The sequence below is a fragment of the Drosophila montana genome, unplaced genomic scaffold (genome assembly GCF_035044405.1).
Source record: "Drosophila montana isolate Dmon_TW-CO22-7 unplaced genomic scaffold, ASM3504440v1 contig_3733_1, whole genome shotgun sequence".
Lineage (NCBI taxonomy): Eukaryota > Metazoa > Arthropoda > Insecta > Diptera > Drosophilidae > Drosophila > Drosophila montana.
In genome coordinates this window covers 1,401,140-1,413,013 of record NW_026998620.1, presented here as the reverse complement: position 1 = coordinate 1,413,013, position 11,874 = coordinate 1,401,140, and the positions used below count along the sequence as shown (strand labels likewise).

At 39.2% G+C, this 11,874-nt stretch overlaps 1 protein-coding gene across 1 annotated transcript; it reads right to left on the bottom strand.

Annotated features, from left to right (window-relative positions):
* Positions 1 to 629: 629 nt before the first annotated feature.
* tal-AA (tarsal-less AA) lies at positions 630 to 1,698 on the bottom strand. Its single transcript, XM_064693792.1, has one exon. It carries the CDS (start codon positions 828 to 830, stop codon positions 726 to 728), a length of 105 nt encoding a protein of 34 aa, XP_064549862.1. The 5' UTR covers positions 831 to 1,698; the 3' UTR covers positions 630 to 725.
* Positions 1,699 to 11,874: the final 10,176 nt, after the last annotated feature.

Sequence of the window (11,874 nt, the reverse complement as noted above, 5' to 3'; positions counted from 1 at the left end):
TGCAAGAAAAGTTGAAAAAGAAAATGATAAATATGTAATTTCGTTGTATTTTTTTTTTTGAAGAGTGAAACTTTGAAAAATGTTGGCGCATAAATATGACACTAAATTTAATACTTTTTTTTGCTTTTCTTCAGAAACAATTATTAGATAAATATATAATAATAATAATATATTTATATAGCATAACATATGTATGTGTATGTGTATGTGTATGTGTGTGTGTATGGATATGCGATATGAACAGTGTTGCCAAGGCGGCTCTTTAAATAAAAGCTAAAAGTAGCTAAATAGCTAGCAGATAGCTAGATCAGCTGACAAGCTCAACTGTTTTCTGTTAGTAGCCAAATTTAGCTGGAAAGCAGCTGAATTGGCAACACTGGCTATGATATAGGATAATATGTGTAGCAATTATCGCTTCATGTTTTTTGTGAACAACTCAATGAACAGCTATTTAATTTAAATAATAATAATAATAAATAATTTATGTATAATAGTAATTATGCATATATGTAAAAAAAAGTACTAAATACAAAGAAAATAGTTTTGCTGGCTACTTTCTGCGGCGCCGGCAGCTGGATGTCTCCTCGCGGCCACGCAGGCGCAACCAACGCGCGCCCCCAATCATGTCCAGAATTTTGGATAGTTTTTTGTAGTTGTTTGTTTTTTTTTTGTTTTTTTTTTGGATAAGGCAAAGGCGGTGTATGGATGTGTGGGCGTGGCGGCGCCTAGTACTGCCCGGTGGGATCCAGCGCCAGCTGCCGCTGCTTGTGGCGCGTGTCACGCGACTCACGCGGCCGCCGATAGGTGCCCGTTGGATCCAGATCGAGCATGTTGCTGCTGCTGTTGTTGTCTTTGCTGTTGCTGCTGCTGTTGGTGAAAAGTGTGACCAAAGCTTGCAATGCTAGTAGGTGCCAGTGGGATCCAAAGCCAGCGACATTTTTTATGCTTTTTTTTGTTTGTGGTACTTAAATTCTTTTGGAAACGTTTAATCTTTAGCTGGAGCTCAGTATTGGCCAGTGGGATCCAGGTAGGCGGCCATGGTTCGGCTATTTAGTGTAACTCTTTAAGCAGCTGAGAAATTGTTGCTAATTATTGATATTAATATTGGCCGGTGGGATCCAGGTAGGCTGCCATTTGTATGCCGTGTAATTAAACAAAAATACTCGAATGATATCAACACGAATATTTGTTTTTTTTTTGTTTTTTTGGCCCTGCTGCTCCTTTGTTTAATTTAAATTCTGGTTCTCTGCTCAGATGATGTTGTTGTTGCTGTTGTTGTTGTTGTAAGTTCTTTTATTATCACCAGTTGTTATTGACTGATTATACAGCAGCGCGCGTGTGTGTATATGTTTATATTTAGCTTTTTGTTGCTCTTTTTTCTTAATTTTGTCTATATTTTCTTGTGGTTATAATCGAGTCACTGACACTTAAAATCCATTAAATACTTTTGTTGTACGCTCTTTTATTGTTTATATAATTTAAGCGGCTGACTAGCCTAGCTTATTGTTCTTATTTTGTTTGCCTTTGCTTATTAAACCGGGCAAAAAGATTGTCTCTATTTTTCTTTTTTGTTTTATTTTAATTTTGGCGTTAATCAAACTACAATACAGCCAAAAACTTCACAAGTTATTAAAACAATACAAAAATTGTGAGTTCGCCTGCGATTTGAACTTTGCTCTGATCTGCACACGTCGAACGTTGTCGATCTTATGATTCAAGACGTTGGCCATACAGCGTTATTTATATGAATCTGAGCGCGCTGCCACGAGAGAGCGAGAGAGGGGGAGAGCGCGCGCTACGCGCAGAGAGAGCGAGAGAGCCAGTCGGAAGCTTAATCGACTCGTCGTCGCTGTGCAGGCGCAAAAGAGAGCGCAATAGTTGGAGGCAGGTGTGCTGTGCTCTTAGCTGTTGCTCTTGAAAATTGGCACAGGGCGCGCGCGCGAGAGCGAGAGCGGCGGCAAATTTCATTCATAAACCTCTCTCACTCTCACGCGCGCTCTCTTTATGGCTGACTAAAGGTATGAGGGCAAGACGCTCACGCACACACACTCACACGCAACACACACACACATATGGCCGCCTCCGCCTGGGTTTCATTCAGAAAACAGCTGTTTTTGTCAAACTGCGACACGATCGAGTGCCCTCGTTATGCCGCTGTCGCTGTGTGAGTATATGTATATGTGTGTGTGTGTGTGTGCGTGTCTGTGCTAGGCAGGTAGCGCGCTTGCCTATTGGTGCATTTTCATTGAGATCCTGCCGCTAGGCTCCACCCACAGCTAATTGATATTTAACCGTGCAAATGACTTGGCCAAAAATGTATTTAGTGCGTTTATTGTTTTTTTTTGTCCGGTCAACAAGTAGCCCGGCAAATACACATGTTAACTGTTTGTCGCCGCCGCCGATTGAACCTGGCCAATACCCCATGCATGTGCCATAAGCGGCAAATTAATGATCTGTGAGCCGCTGAGCAGCAGCTTGACCACAGCGACAGCCGCTGCCCACTTTACGTGACATTTGACAGTGGCCTAAGCCGTCGTTGTCGCCGTCGCCGGGGCAAGGCTTAAGCCTTAAGGCAGCCCATAAAAAGGATAAACGTGCGGCATGAGTCAGCGAATCGACGCATGCTTCCGCGAAATGCGATGCCGCAGACGACAGACTCGGCAAAAAAAAAAAAACAGGCAGGAGCACTCTAGTCGGGCGTGCTCGACTAGCGGCTACCCTGAGAGCCCTGCGCCAAGCGGCCTTTACAAACATTTTAGCCTAAGTCTATAAGTACATACAAAAAACAAACAACTAGATTAAGTTTGTTGCTTATGATATTACAGGACTCCTTCGCTACATACATACAAAAAACAAACAACTAGATTATCTTCGGTACTTAGAGTCCGATCTTGATGATATTGCAAGCATTCCAAGCTTCTTCTCAAAAAGAAACTTCTAGATTAACCTCGCTGCTTAAAGTCCGATCTTTATTATATTACTAGCATTCCAGCCTCTTTCTATACATACATATACAAAATCAATAACTAGAAAAACTTCGGTGCTTATAGTCCGATCGTAATGTTTTTACAAGCCTTTAGAGTCCGATCTTTATGCTATTTCAAATATCTCAGCCCCTTCTATACACACATAACATACTTGAAAACAAACATCTAGATTAACTTCGGTGCTTAGAGTCCGATCTTAGGATATTGCGAGAATTACAGCCTCCTTTTATGCACACACAGAAGAAAATTAACATCTAGGATAACTTCGGTGCTTATAGTCCGATCTTAATGAAATTTAATGGCTTTTAAGTTATAAAGAAAAGTGTGTATATACCTAGTCGCAGGGCTAAACCTTAAAAACTGAGTTGTTTCTTCCCAATTTTTGGGGAATGGATTTTGGTATTTAAAGTGTAATATAGTTTTAATATGTGTATTATCTTTTTATTTTAGAGCTATGTTATCACCATCCAAAATCGATCTTATGAAAATGTGAGAAGATATCGAACAACAAGATAAACTTGTTCTGCATATGATATATGAGAATAAACTATATATTGAAAATTCCAAGTTTTTCCAACTTGTGTAGATGTCTAAGATCCATGCGATCACATAGATAGATAGACAAAAGGAGATTTCCCTCAGCTCGACGGCCTGATCAAGAATTGATACTAATTAAAGTATATTTTATAAAATCGGAAACGTTTCCAGCTGCCAGTTACATGTGCTAAAACACAATATACCCACCTTTTTTTTTCAAAGGGTTCAGGGTATAAAATTCTGGCAAATTAAAAAAGAAATAAGCAGAAAAAATGTTGCAGTTTTCCGCCTATTTTTTGTTACTAGCCCAAATAAAGGACATGTAAGTCAGCTGGCGCAGCAGCAGTTTCTCAAGATATGCGCCACAATGGGAAATATAAATCCTTTCGTTTTATTGCAGCCAGCCAGCCAGTTGTCACTTTAAGAGGACTTCCGGCTGTTGCCGGGCACGCGCTGCCACGCAATCCTTTGCGGCACGAGCTGGCGCTCCAGAGGAGCAGGAGGAGGAGGGGAAGGGGCGACTCTTGAGTGCCTGGGCGTGGCAGCAGCAGCAGCAGCAGCAGCAGCAGCTAGTTGGACTAATGCATTTTCGCCGTTAGCCTGTTTGCCCAGTTTTGTACCTGAAAGTGAACCCCAATTTTGGGCAACTTCTGCTGTGACCGGATATGCGGCTGAGTTTTTTTTTTTTTTGTGGCGCTTCCGTTTTCACTTTTCGTACAGTTTTTCCTTTCGGTTTTTTAACGCTATCGAATTCGTTTCGCCTGGCACCTTTTGTCTTTGGCCACGTGCCACATGGAGGAAAATTTCGAAAATGCATCCAACATTTGTTGGCACAACTGTCTGATCTCTCCCCTCCCCTTCCCCTTCCCTTTCCTCGTCCTGGCTTGCATTTGTGTTGTAATTCGATCGAATTGGGATATTTGTTGTTTGTGGGGAACAGATTCACTTTTAACGGCTGCTCTTCGGCATTCTTATGCAATGTTTGCACAGATCAAAACGAAGAAGAAGCAGAAGAAGAAGGTGATCTTCAGTTGAAAAATGTGGGTCAATGTTCCGAGCGTGCGCGTTTTTTTTCGTCTCATTCTATTTTTGCATATAAAACAGTTTTTTTTTTCCATTTTTTTTTTGCTGGACTTGGACTTGGACTTGGCCATGCGACTGCAGCACTTTATCTGCAAGTTAATTTTCTTTCATATTTATTTTTACTTATGTTTTTTTTTTCAAATTCAGCTGTTTTCATAGTAAGCAATGCCAATCAAACTTGTTGCCGCGTTGACAATTCGCTGCGACCAGCACTTGGTGCCAAATCGCAGTCGGACTCCGTTAAGATCTCGACTTAAGAGCGACTCTTTCAACTAGCCAAGTTGCAGCATTTAACTGTAAACTGCGAAAAGTGTTTCACATAATAATAAATGTATAAAGAAACTCACTTTGTGGCATGGAAAATATGTGTGCTAGCTGCAAGATTCGAATTAAGTCCAGCTCGACTCGTAAAAGCAATGCAAATATATTTTCTCTCTCTTTAATTCGAAGTTATTTAAATTTAAATTGTAATTGGGCTTAAACTTTGTAGTACATGAAATTAAAATTAAATTATCTATTGTGTAATTATTCTATACGAAATTAATTTTATTGTGGAGCTTTAGATGGAAAATTAATATTATACCGAAAGAGTTACAGAGAATCTTTTTGGTATAATTTAATAAAATTTTAATATGGATTTAACTGTCTTGTAGCTAAAACTAAATTTAAATCAAGTATTATTTAAATACAGATTCGGTAGGAAAGAGTAAAACAGAGCAACTCTGGTAGTATCTAAAATTAAATATAAATTCTATTGGGAATTCATATTATTCTAAAAGAGAAAAACAGATAAGATAAGATAAGCTCATGATTCGAGAAGAATATATTTAAGTCCTTTTATGCATAATTATCTCTAATGTATAATATTATTATTCTAATATTTATTTATTATCAAATTGTAAAAGGATCTTAAAAAAAAACTCAAAGAGCATCTTATGCTCAAGATTGTTTGGAGAGCAATAAAAAAAGGTATCTTGACAACCAAAATTTTCGTATTGAATCTACAAATTTAGACAATCAAATATGAAACCCAATGAAAATTGGCAAACAGGGTATAGTTTATTTGTGCACATGCATTTAACAAAAAGAAGAAAGCATCTCCGACCCTATAAAGTTCCATATATATATATATATTCATGATCCGCCTCAATAGTCGAGTCGATCAACCCATGTCTATCCGTATGCCCGTCCACATATATCAGAATCTATGAGAGAGAGAGAGAGAGAGAGAATTTGAACGTAGGTTCAACTAGTGCCGTATCCGATAATCGATAACTTGCATCGTTTCCAAGCAATCGATAAAAATCGATATTGAAATGTTGTTTTTTGAGCAAATCTCTTAGGTCTTAAGAGAAAGAGTCGCCGAATTTGTCATGTAGCTATACAGATCAAATATCTTTCATTTAAGTCCCGAGTTGAGACTCTTACTTGTTTTTTTTTTTATGTATATACATCTTTTTATATATTCGCAATAATCTATTTCTTGGAAGCGATTGCAAAACGCTGAAAAGAATTTAATTTGCAACTTACTTTTTGTTTTTATCTTAAGTATTCAATTTTTTTGCTTGTAGTATTTACGTAAATTTTAATGTTGTTGAAACTTATGTTAAAGATATTTCATTTTAGTAAATTAATGTGGACTAAAACTAAGCAACGTTTTATAATTGACTTTTAATTGCAGTTTTGCTTAACAAAAATAGTTGCATGGAAAAGTGAGTTATTGTTAATAAAGATATTGTTCTCAATTACAATTACTCAAATAAAATTTTTGTAAATTACAATGTTGTCATATTTTATACTCCCAAGCAGGCACCTATCAAATTGCTTATTCGTCGATGCCCTACGAAGTTTGGGGAAGATCAAACAAGTGAAGTTAAATGTAAAAAAATAACAAAAATGGAGACTTAGCAATATATGAGTATGAAAATACAGGAGGAATACATAGACATTCGATCTACCCAGAATTATACAAACAATTTCCGGCCCACTTATTGAATATAATCCATTCCTCATTGAATATAAGCCATCTGATCCGTGCAAAGCCGGGTAATTTCTTCTACTATTTATATAAAATTCGCCAACAGTCTTGCTAGACTTCAGTTAAGTTGTTTCTGTGCTTTCTTTGGGTTTTAAAGCCCCGCCTTATGTTTTAAGCCCTATAAATGAATACTTTATATCTTTTGGAAAAAATTGCTCATAGAGTTCAAGAACTCTGATATCGTTTGTTTGGGTTTATCAGGGCAACTGCAGTGCGCTTAAAAATGCCGTTCTGTTTGATTATTCATTCAGCGAACGGATTTAGTTGGAAATCGAAATCGAATTCTAGAGAATTCTGCGTGCACAAACATATTTCGAAAGTTCGAATTTGAAACGTTTCCCAATTGAGAAATTCAGAGTGCCCCGATCCCCCTCATCCGCCTCATCACCCTCATTCCCCTCATCCACGAGGGGGGTAGATCCGGCTGAACACCATGTGCCGAGCTTATGCCGATCCGATCTCTGCGGCTTTTCGTGGGTGATCCACGTGCTTTGTTAGTTTTGTCGTTGCGCCAGTATAAATTACAGCCGTGTTGAACTTTTACTCCAGATTTGACAGCCGAACAGAATTAAATCAAATAAAACGTGATTGCTGCCGTGTGATGATCGAACTTTTCCTCGATTTCCCAACTCCGGCCAGCAGCTGCTCCGGCGCCGCCAATCGGATACCTGAGCCTGTGCCTGTGTCTGGGCCGCAGTCGTAATGACACGCAAATATGTTAAACTCCACCGCGCGACAATTGAATATGCTAAACGACATCCAAAAGCAAAAAAGAAAAAAAACGTCAAAGAAAAAAAAAACAGGGTATACAAAAAGACAGCTCATAACAGGCGCAACGAAGTTGACGCCAAATGCAAATACACAAATCGTTGCCGTTTTTTGCGGAGGGTATCTTAGTCTTATCACGAAATTTGTAACACCTGAAAGGTAAAGTCTCTGCATATAAACCTGGATGAGCACGACGAGCTGCCTACCCTATGCTAACAAGTTTCTCAGCACGAGAGCTTTTGTCATACATATCAAAGCTTGCTGGATTAGAGCTCCTTATCATATAGTTGCCATATATTTGGGGAACTAAGTTTTTTATTGGTTTCGTATAGCTGCCATATCTTTCAAGAGTTATTTTTTTGTTTTGTCTTAAAAAGTTTCCATTTCTTTCCAGAACCAAATTTCTTGATATCAACATATTAGGCGAAGGCTCATTCATGAGCATTATAGTCTTTTCTACCTCCTCCTAGGGTAATCTATTATAAACTATGTAAATAGTAGATAGTCTTAGTCTTTAATCTTAGTGTTCTTCCCAGTTCTCGAGGCATATTGCCTCGGGATTCGAGCGAAAATTAAGGGTTAAAATTACAAGGTTTTAGGTTTGTGTAGCATAGTGCAACAGGCTCTCCAACCCCTTTAAGGGCATAAAGTGGACCCATTTCTATTGTTTCGCCTCGTCTATACTTCATAGAGATCTGTAGGCTATGTTAAGTCGAACTCTGGGGCGCCTTTTCGAAGTCCCATAATTCGTATTGAAAGTATCTAGTTAACGAAAAAATTTCCCTTAATCTGCTTAAACTCTGCTTTAAAGCACGCACTATCCTTTAAAATGTTATATAGAAGAACTAACAAAGAATATTATTTAAAAAATAAATATCTGGCTTTATATCCTTGTATATATGCATATATATATATTATAAGAACAGTGGATCGAAAGTTAATTATATATGAAATATATTTGTATTTATATACAAAAATAAAAAAATAATATCTGGCTTTATATCTTTATATATCTTTATATTTATATGCACAACATTTGATCAATATATATTATAGGAATCGAAAATTAATTTATTCTTTGAAATATATTTGTTTATATATTTTTCTAAGATATCTTACAGGCTTTTCTTATATATCACAGCAATATATATTGCAAAGTTCTTTTTATATGTAGGGTATTTAAACTTCGTCATGCCAGAAGCTAATTCTTCTTTTTGTTAACTTTTCTCCATCAAATCTTGGACTTGTCGTAGCTGCTGCTGCTGCTGCGTCAATTGCCGAAACTGAATGGAAAGGAAATTAGATAAGATACATTTGCAGTGGCAGGTCGCGGGGAGAGGTGGGGTAGGTGGTAGGGGGGAGGGGGAAGGGGGTTGTGTCTCCCACAGCGGATGAAAGCCGTTAATGGGCATATGAATTGGCAGAGCGCATAAGAATCTGCATATGCGTATGAGTATGCGTATGAGTGTGCGTATGAGTTATTCAAAGTATTCAATGTACTCGCTCGCTCAATGTGAATAATATTCACTGGCAAGCAGATACGAACAGATCATTACACAGCGGTCAAACGGTCATTGGCCTGCTTCTGCTGCTGCTGCTGCCTGCGCATCGTGTAAAAGTATCTGTATCTGTATCTGTAAATGTATCTGTATCTGTGGCTGTGTGTCTGCGCAAATGTATCTGTTGCGAATGCTGCTGCTGCTGGCACGTAAGCAGCCTCGGCCGCCTCTTCGAGCATGTGTTGGGGCTCTGCTTACGCAAAATTATTTATGAAAACAGCAGCGACAACGACAACAACAACAACAACAAGAACAACACGACTCTGATTCTTCTCGCCTTGCCATCAATCGCTATGGAAATGTGTTCTGGCTCTGTGAAAATTCCGCATCGATTTGCATACTGGCGACAAACGCCAGTCTACATTTAATTATAGATTGAAAGCAAAGCAAAAAAAAAGAAGCAAATTGTGGCAAATAAATAAATCAATGAATAAATATGCTGAAAATGACGGCATTGTTATTGATTTCATAATTGTGGCCAGTCAATGGCCAGACGATGACAACAGAGGCATGTTGCACGTTGCACGTTGCAAGTTACTCTGCAAACGGATGCATTTTGCATACCGCAGCCCAGTTGCAAGCGTTTTGTGTGGCAAATTGCAAACAAATGACAAATCAATCGGTTGGCAATCAAAAAGCCGACTTCCCTGTGGCGCGATTTTCACCCAATAAGGAAGCAAAACAACCAGCAACAGCAACAACAACAACAGCTGCAACCAGAAGTTGCAGCCAAGCACAACATTAAACGAGCAGCAGCAGCTGAGACGGCAGCGGCGGCCCTATAAATCCGATGCCAAGAGACGACTGCAGACTGAAGACTCAACTGCAGACCAGACCCCGAGCCAAGCTGCGGCTCTCTCTCTCGCTCTTTGTACATGGCCCAGACCGGACCGGGCCGGACCAGTTGCTGCTGCTGCTCTGCCGCACTGTGTGGCACCCAGCAAGGGGGGGGGGAGGGGTTTGGGGCAGCAAAAATATCTAGCTTGGAAGTAAAAATAACCTTAGCTAAGTTCACTGGGGCGAGGTTGAATGAACTTCCACGGCAATGTGTTGCTGGTAAAATGCAAAAAAAAAGAAAGGGGACTAAAAAAGTTGCTAACGACTGCGGGATGCTCTTCAAGTGCAGCAAAAATACCTCCCACAATCATCAAACTCTAGAGAAAAGTAGACTTCTTAAGACTTGAATTTGATTTGAATAAGATTCGGCTACTTGACGAGTTCCAGGTGCGAAGGCCTTATTAGCCAGAGCTTTAAATACTCTGTCTCTATACCCTACATTAATAATAAAACTATGATTAATAATACAAACGAGAAAAGTAAGAATATCTTCGGCACGCCGAAGATTTAATACCCTTTTAGACATTTCCCCTTTGCAGATATGTAAGAAAATGTTGAGTTTGTTGAAAATATCTTTAGAAGCAGAATATTTTGCCTTATAGGATCATACTATTCCACCGATCTTTATGATATAGTAATTCAGTGTTGATACGATTTTGCATATATATGGGGATCATCGATCGATTTATATTACTTACATACAAAATCTTTTTTATTAATATTATGATTAATGATAATAACAAAATTAAGTTGTAGGGATTAAATTTCTTTAGAATACGACATGCAATATATATATTTGAATAATTGACGATGTTTTCACACCAAATCTCAATTAACAGCCGATTGTTCACATACGATATAGATTTTTATATATCCATTTTTATCTGCATTTCAAGAGCAGCTTGTTCTCAATGTATTTCCATTCAGAATATCTCAAAACATTAAGAAGCTGGCCTTAAAAAAATTTGAATAAATTTATGCACACATAGAATACCCTATAATACTACTTTGCAGCAGTGTTGCCTAGCGTCGGTTGTGGGCGTGGCAAAATAAATATATACACTCAACCCTTCACGAAGTCCTGTGTAATCTACCTGAGTGTGAGAACGACTTGTTGTGGTTAGTTGTTGTTGCTGTGGCACTTGCTTAAATATATTGGGTAACTAAAAGAAAAGAGATATAGCTAGAAGCAGAGAGGGGGAGAGGGGGGGAGAGGGGTGACACGCGCGTGGGCAGCCCGGATATATCAATAAACAGATGCCCTTTACTAATTCAATCGGCGACTGCAGTTTCCATTTCTTTCAATTAAAACTGATTGCAAATTGCGCCGACGCAGACAACTGGCAGACTGCAGCGAATGCAGTTGCAGATACAGACACAGATACAGATACATAGATACAGATACACACGCACAGACACAGATACAGATACAGATACATGCAAACAGCTGGCATACAATTAACTTATCGCGCAAAAAAGTTTCCGGAAACTGACCGCCCACACAATTTGCCACTAAGAAATCGCGAATTCATGGCGGGCGAGGGGGCGTGGCTTTGTTTTATGGGGAGGCGTAGTGCGGCCAGAGGAGGGGTGGGGGGGTTGCCTCTTTTAATATGTTTGTTGACATCCAATTAGAAGCGATTTCCTTCCTCATTAACAAAACGCTGGCGCTGACAACGTTCAGACTTTTTCAGAAATTTAACTCAAGCGTCAACGAAATTGTAGCAAACACACACGAACACACACACATACACACACACATATACACACGCACACACGCACACGAACACACGACAAACAATTACGAGCGCTGCCGTGTGGACATTGTTTATGATGGATGCGCTGCATTTTCATAGACATGCCATCTTCATACCACACACACACACACACTCTCGCACACACACACACACTCGCACACACACTTAGATCTGGCCGCAAAGTACAATAAACCCAGTTGGCAGTGCCCAAGCCGTGGGGTTTTTGAACTTGCCACGAGACGTAGGGTCTCCAACGGCGGCTGCTTTGCTTCGCTTGTCTTTGACTTTGATTGCGTGTGCCTGTGTGT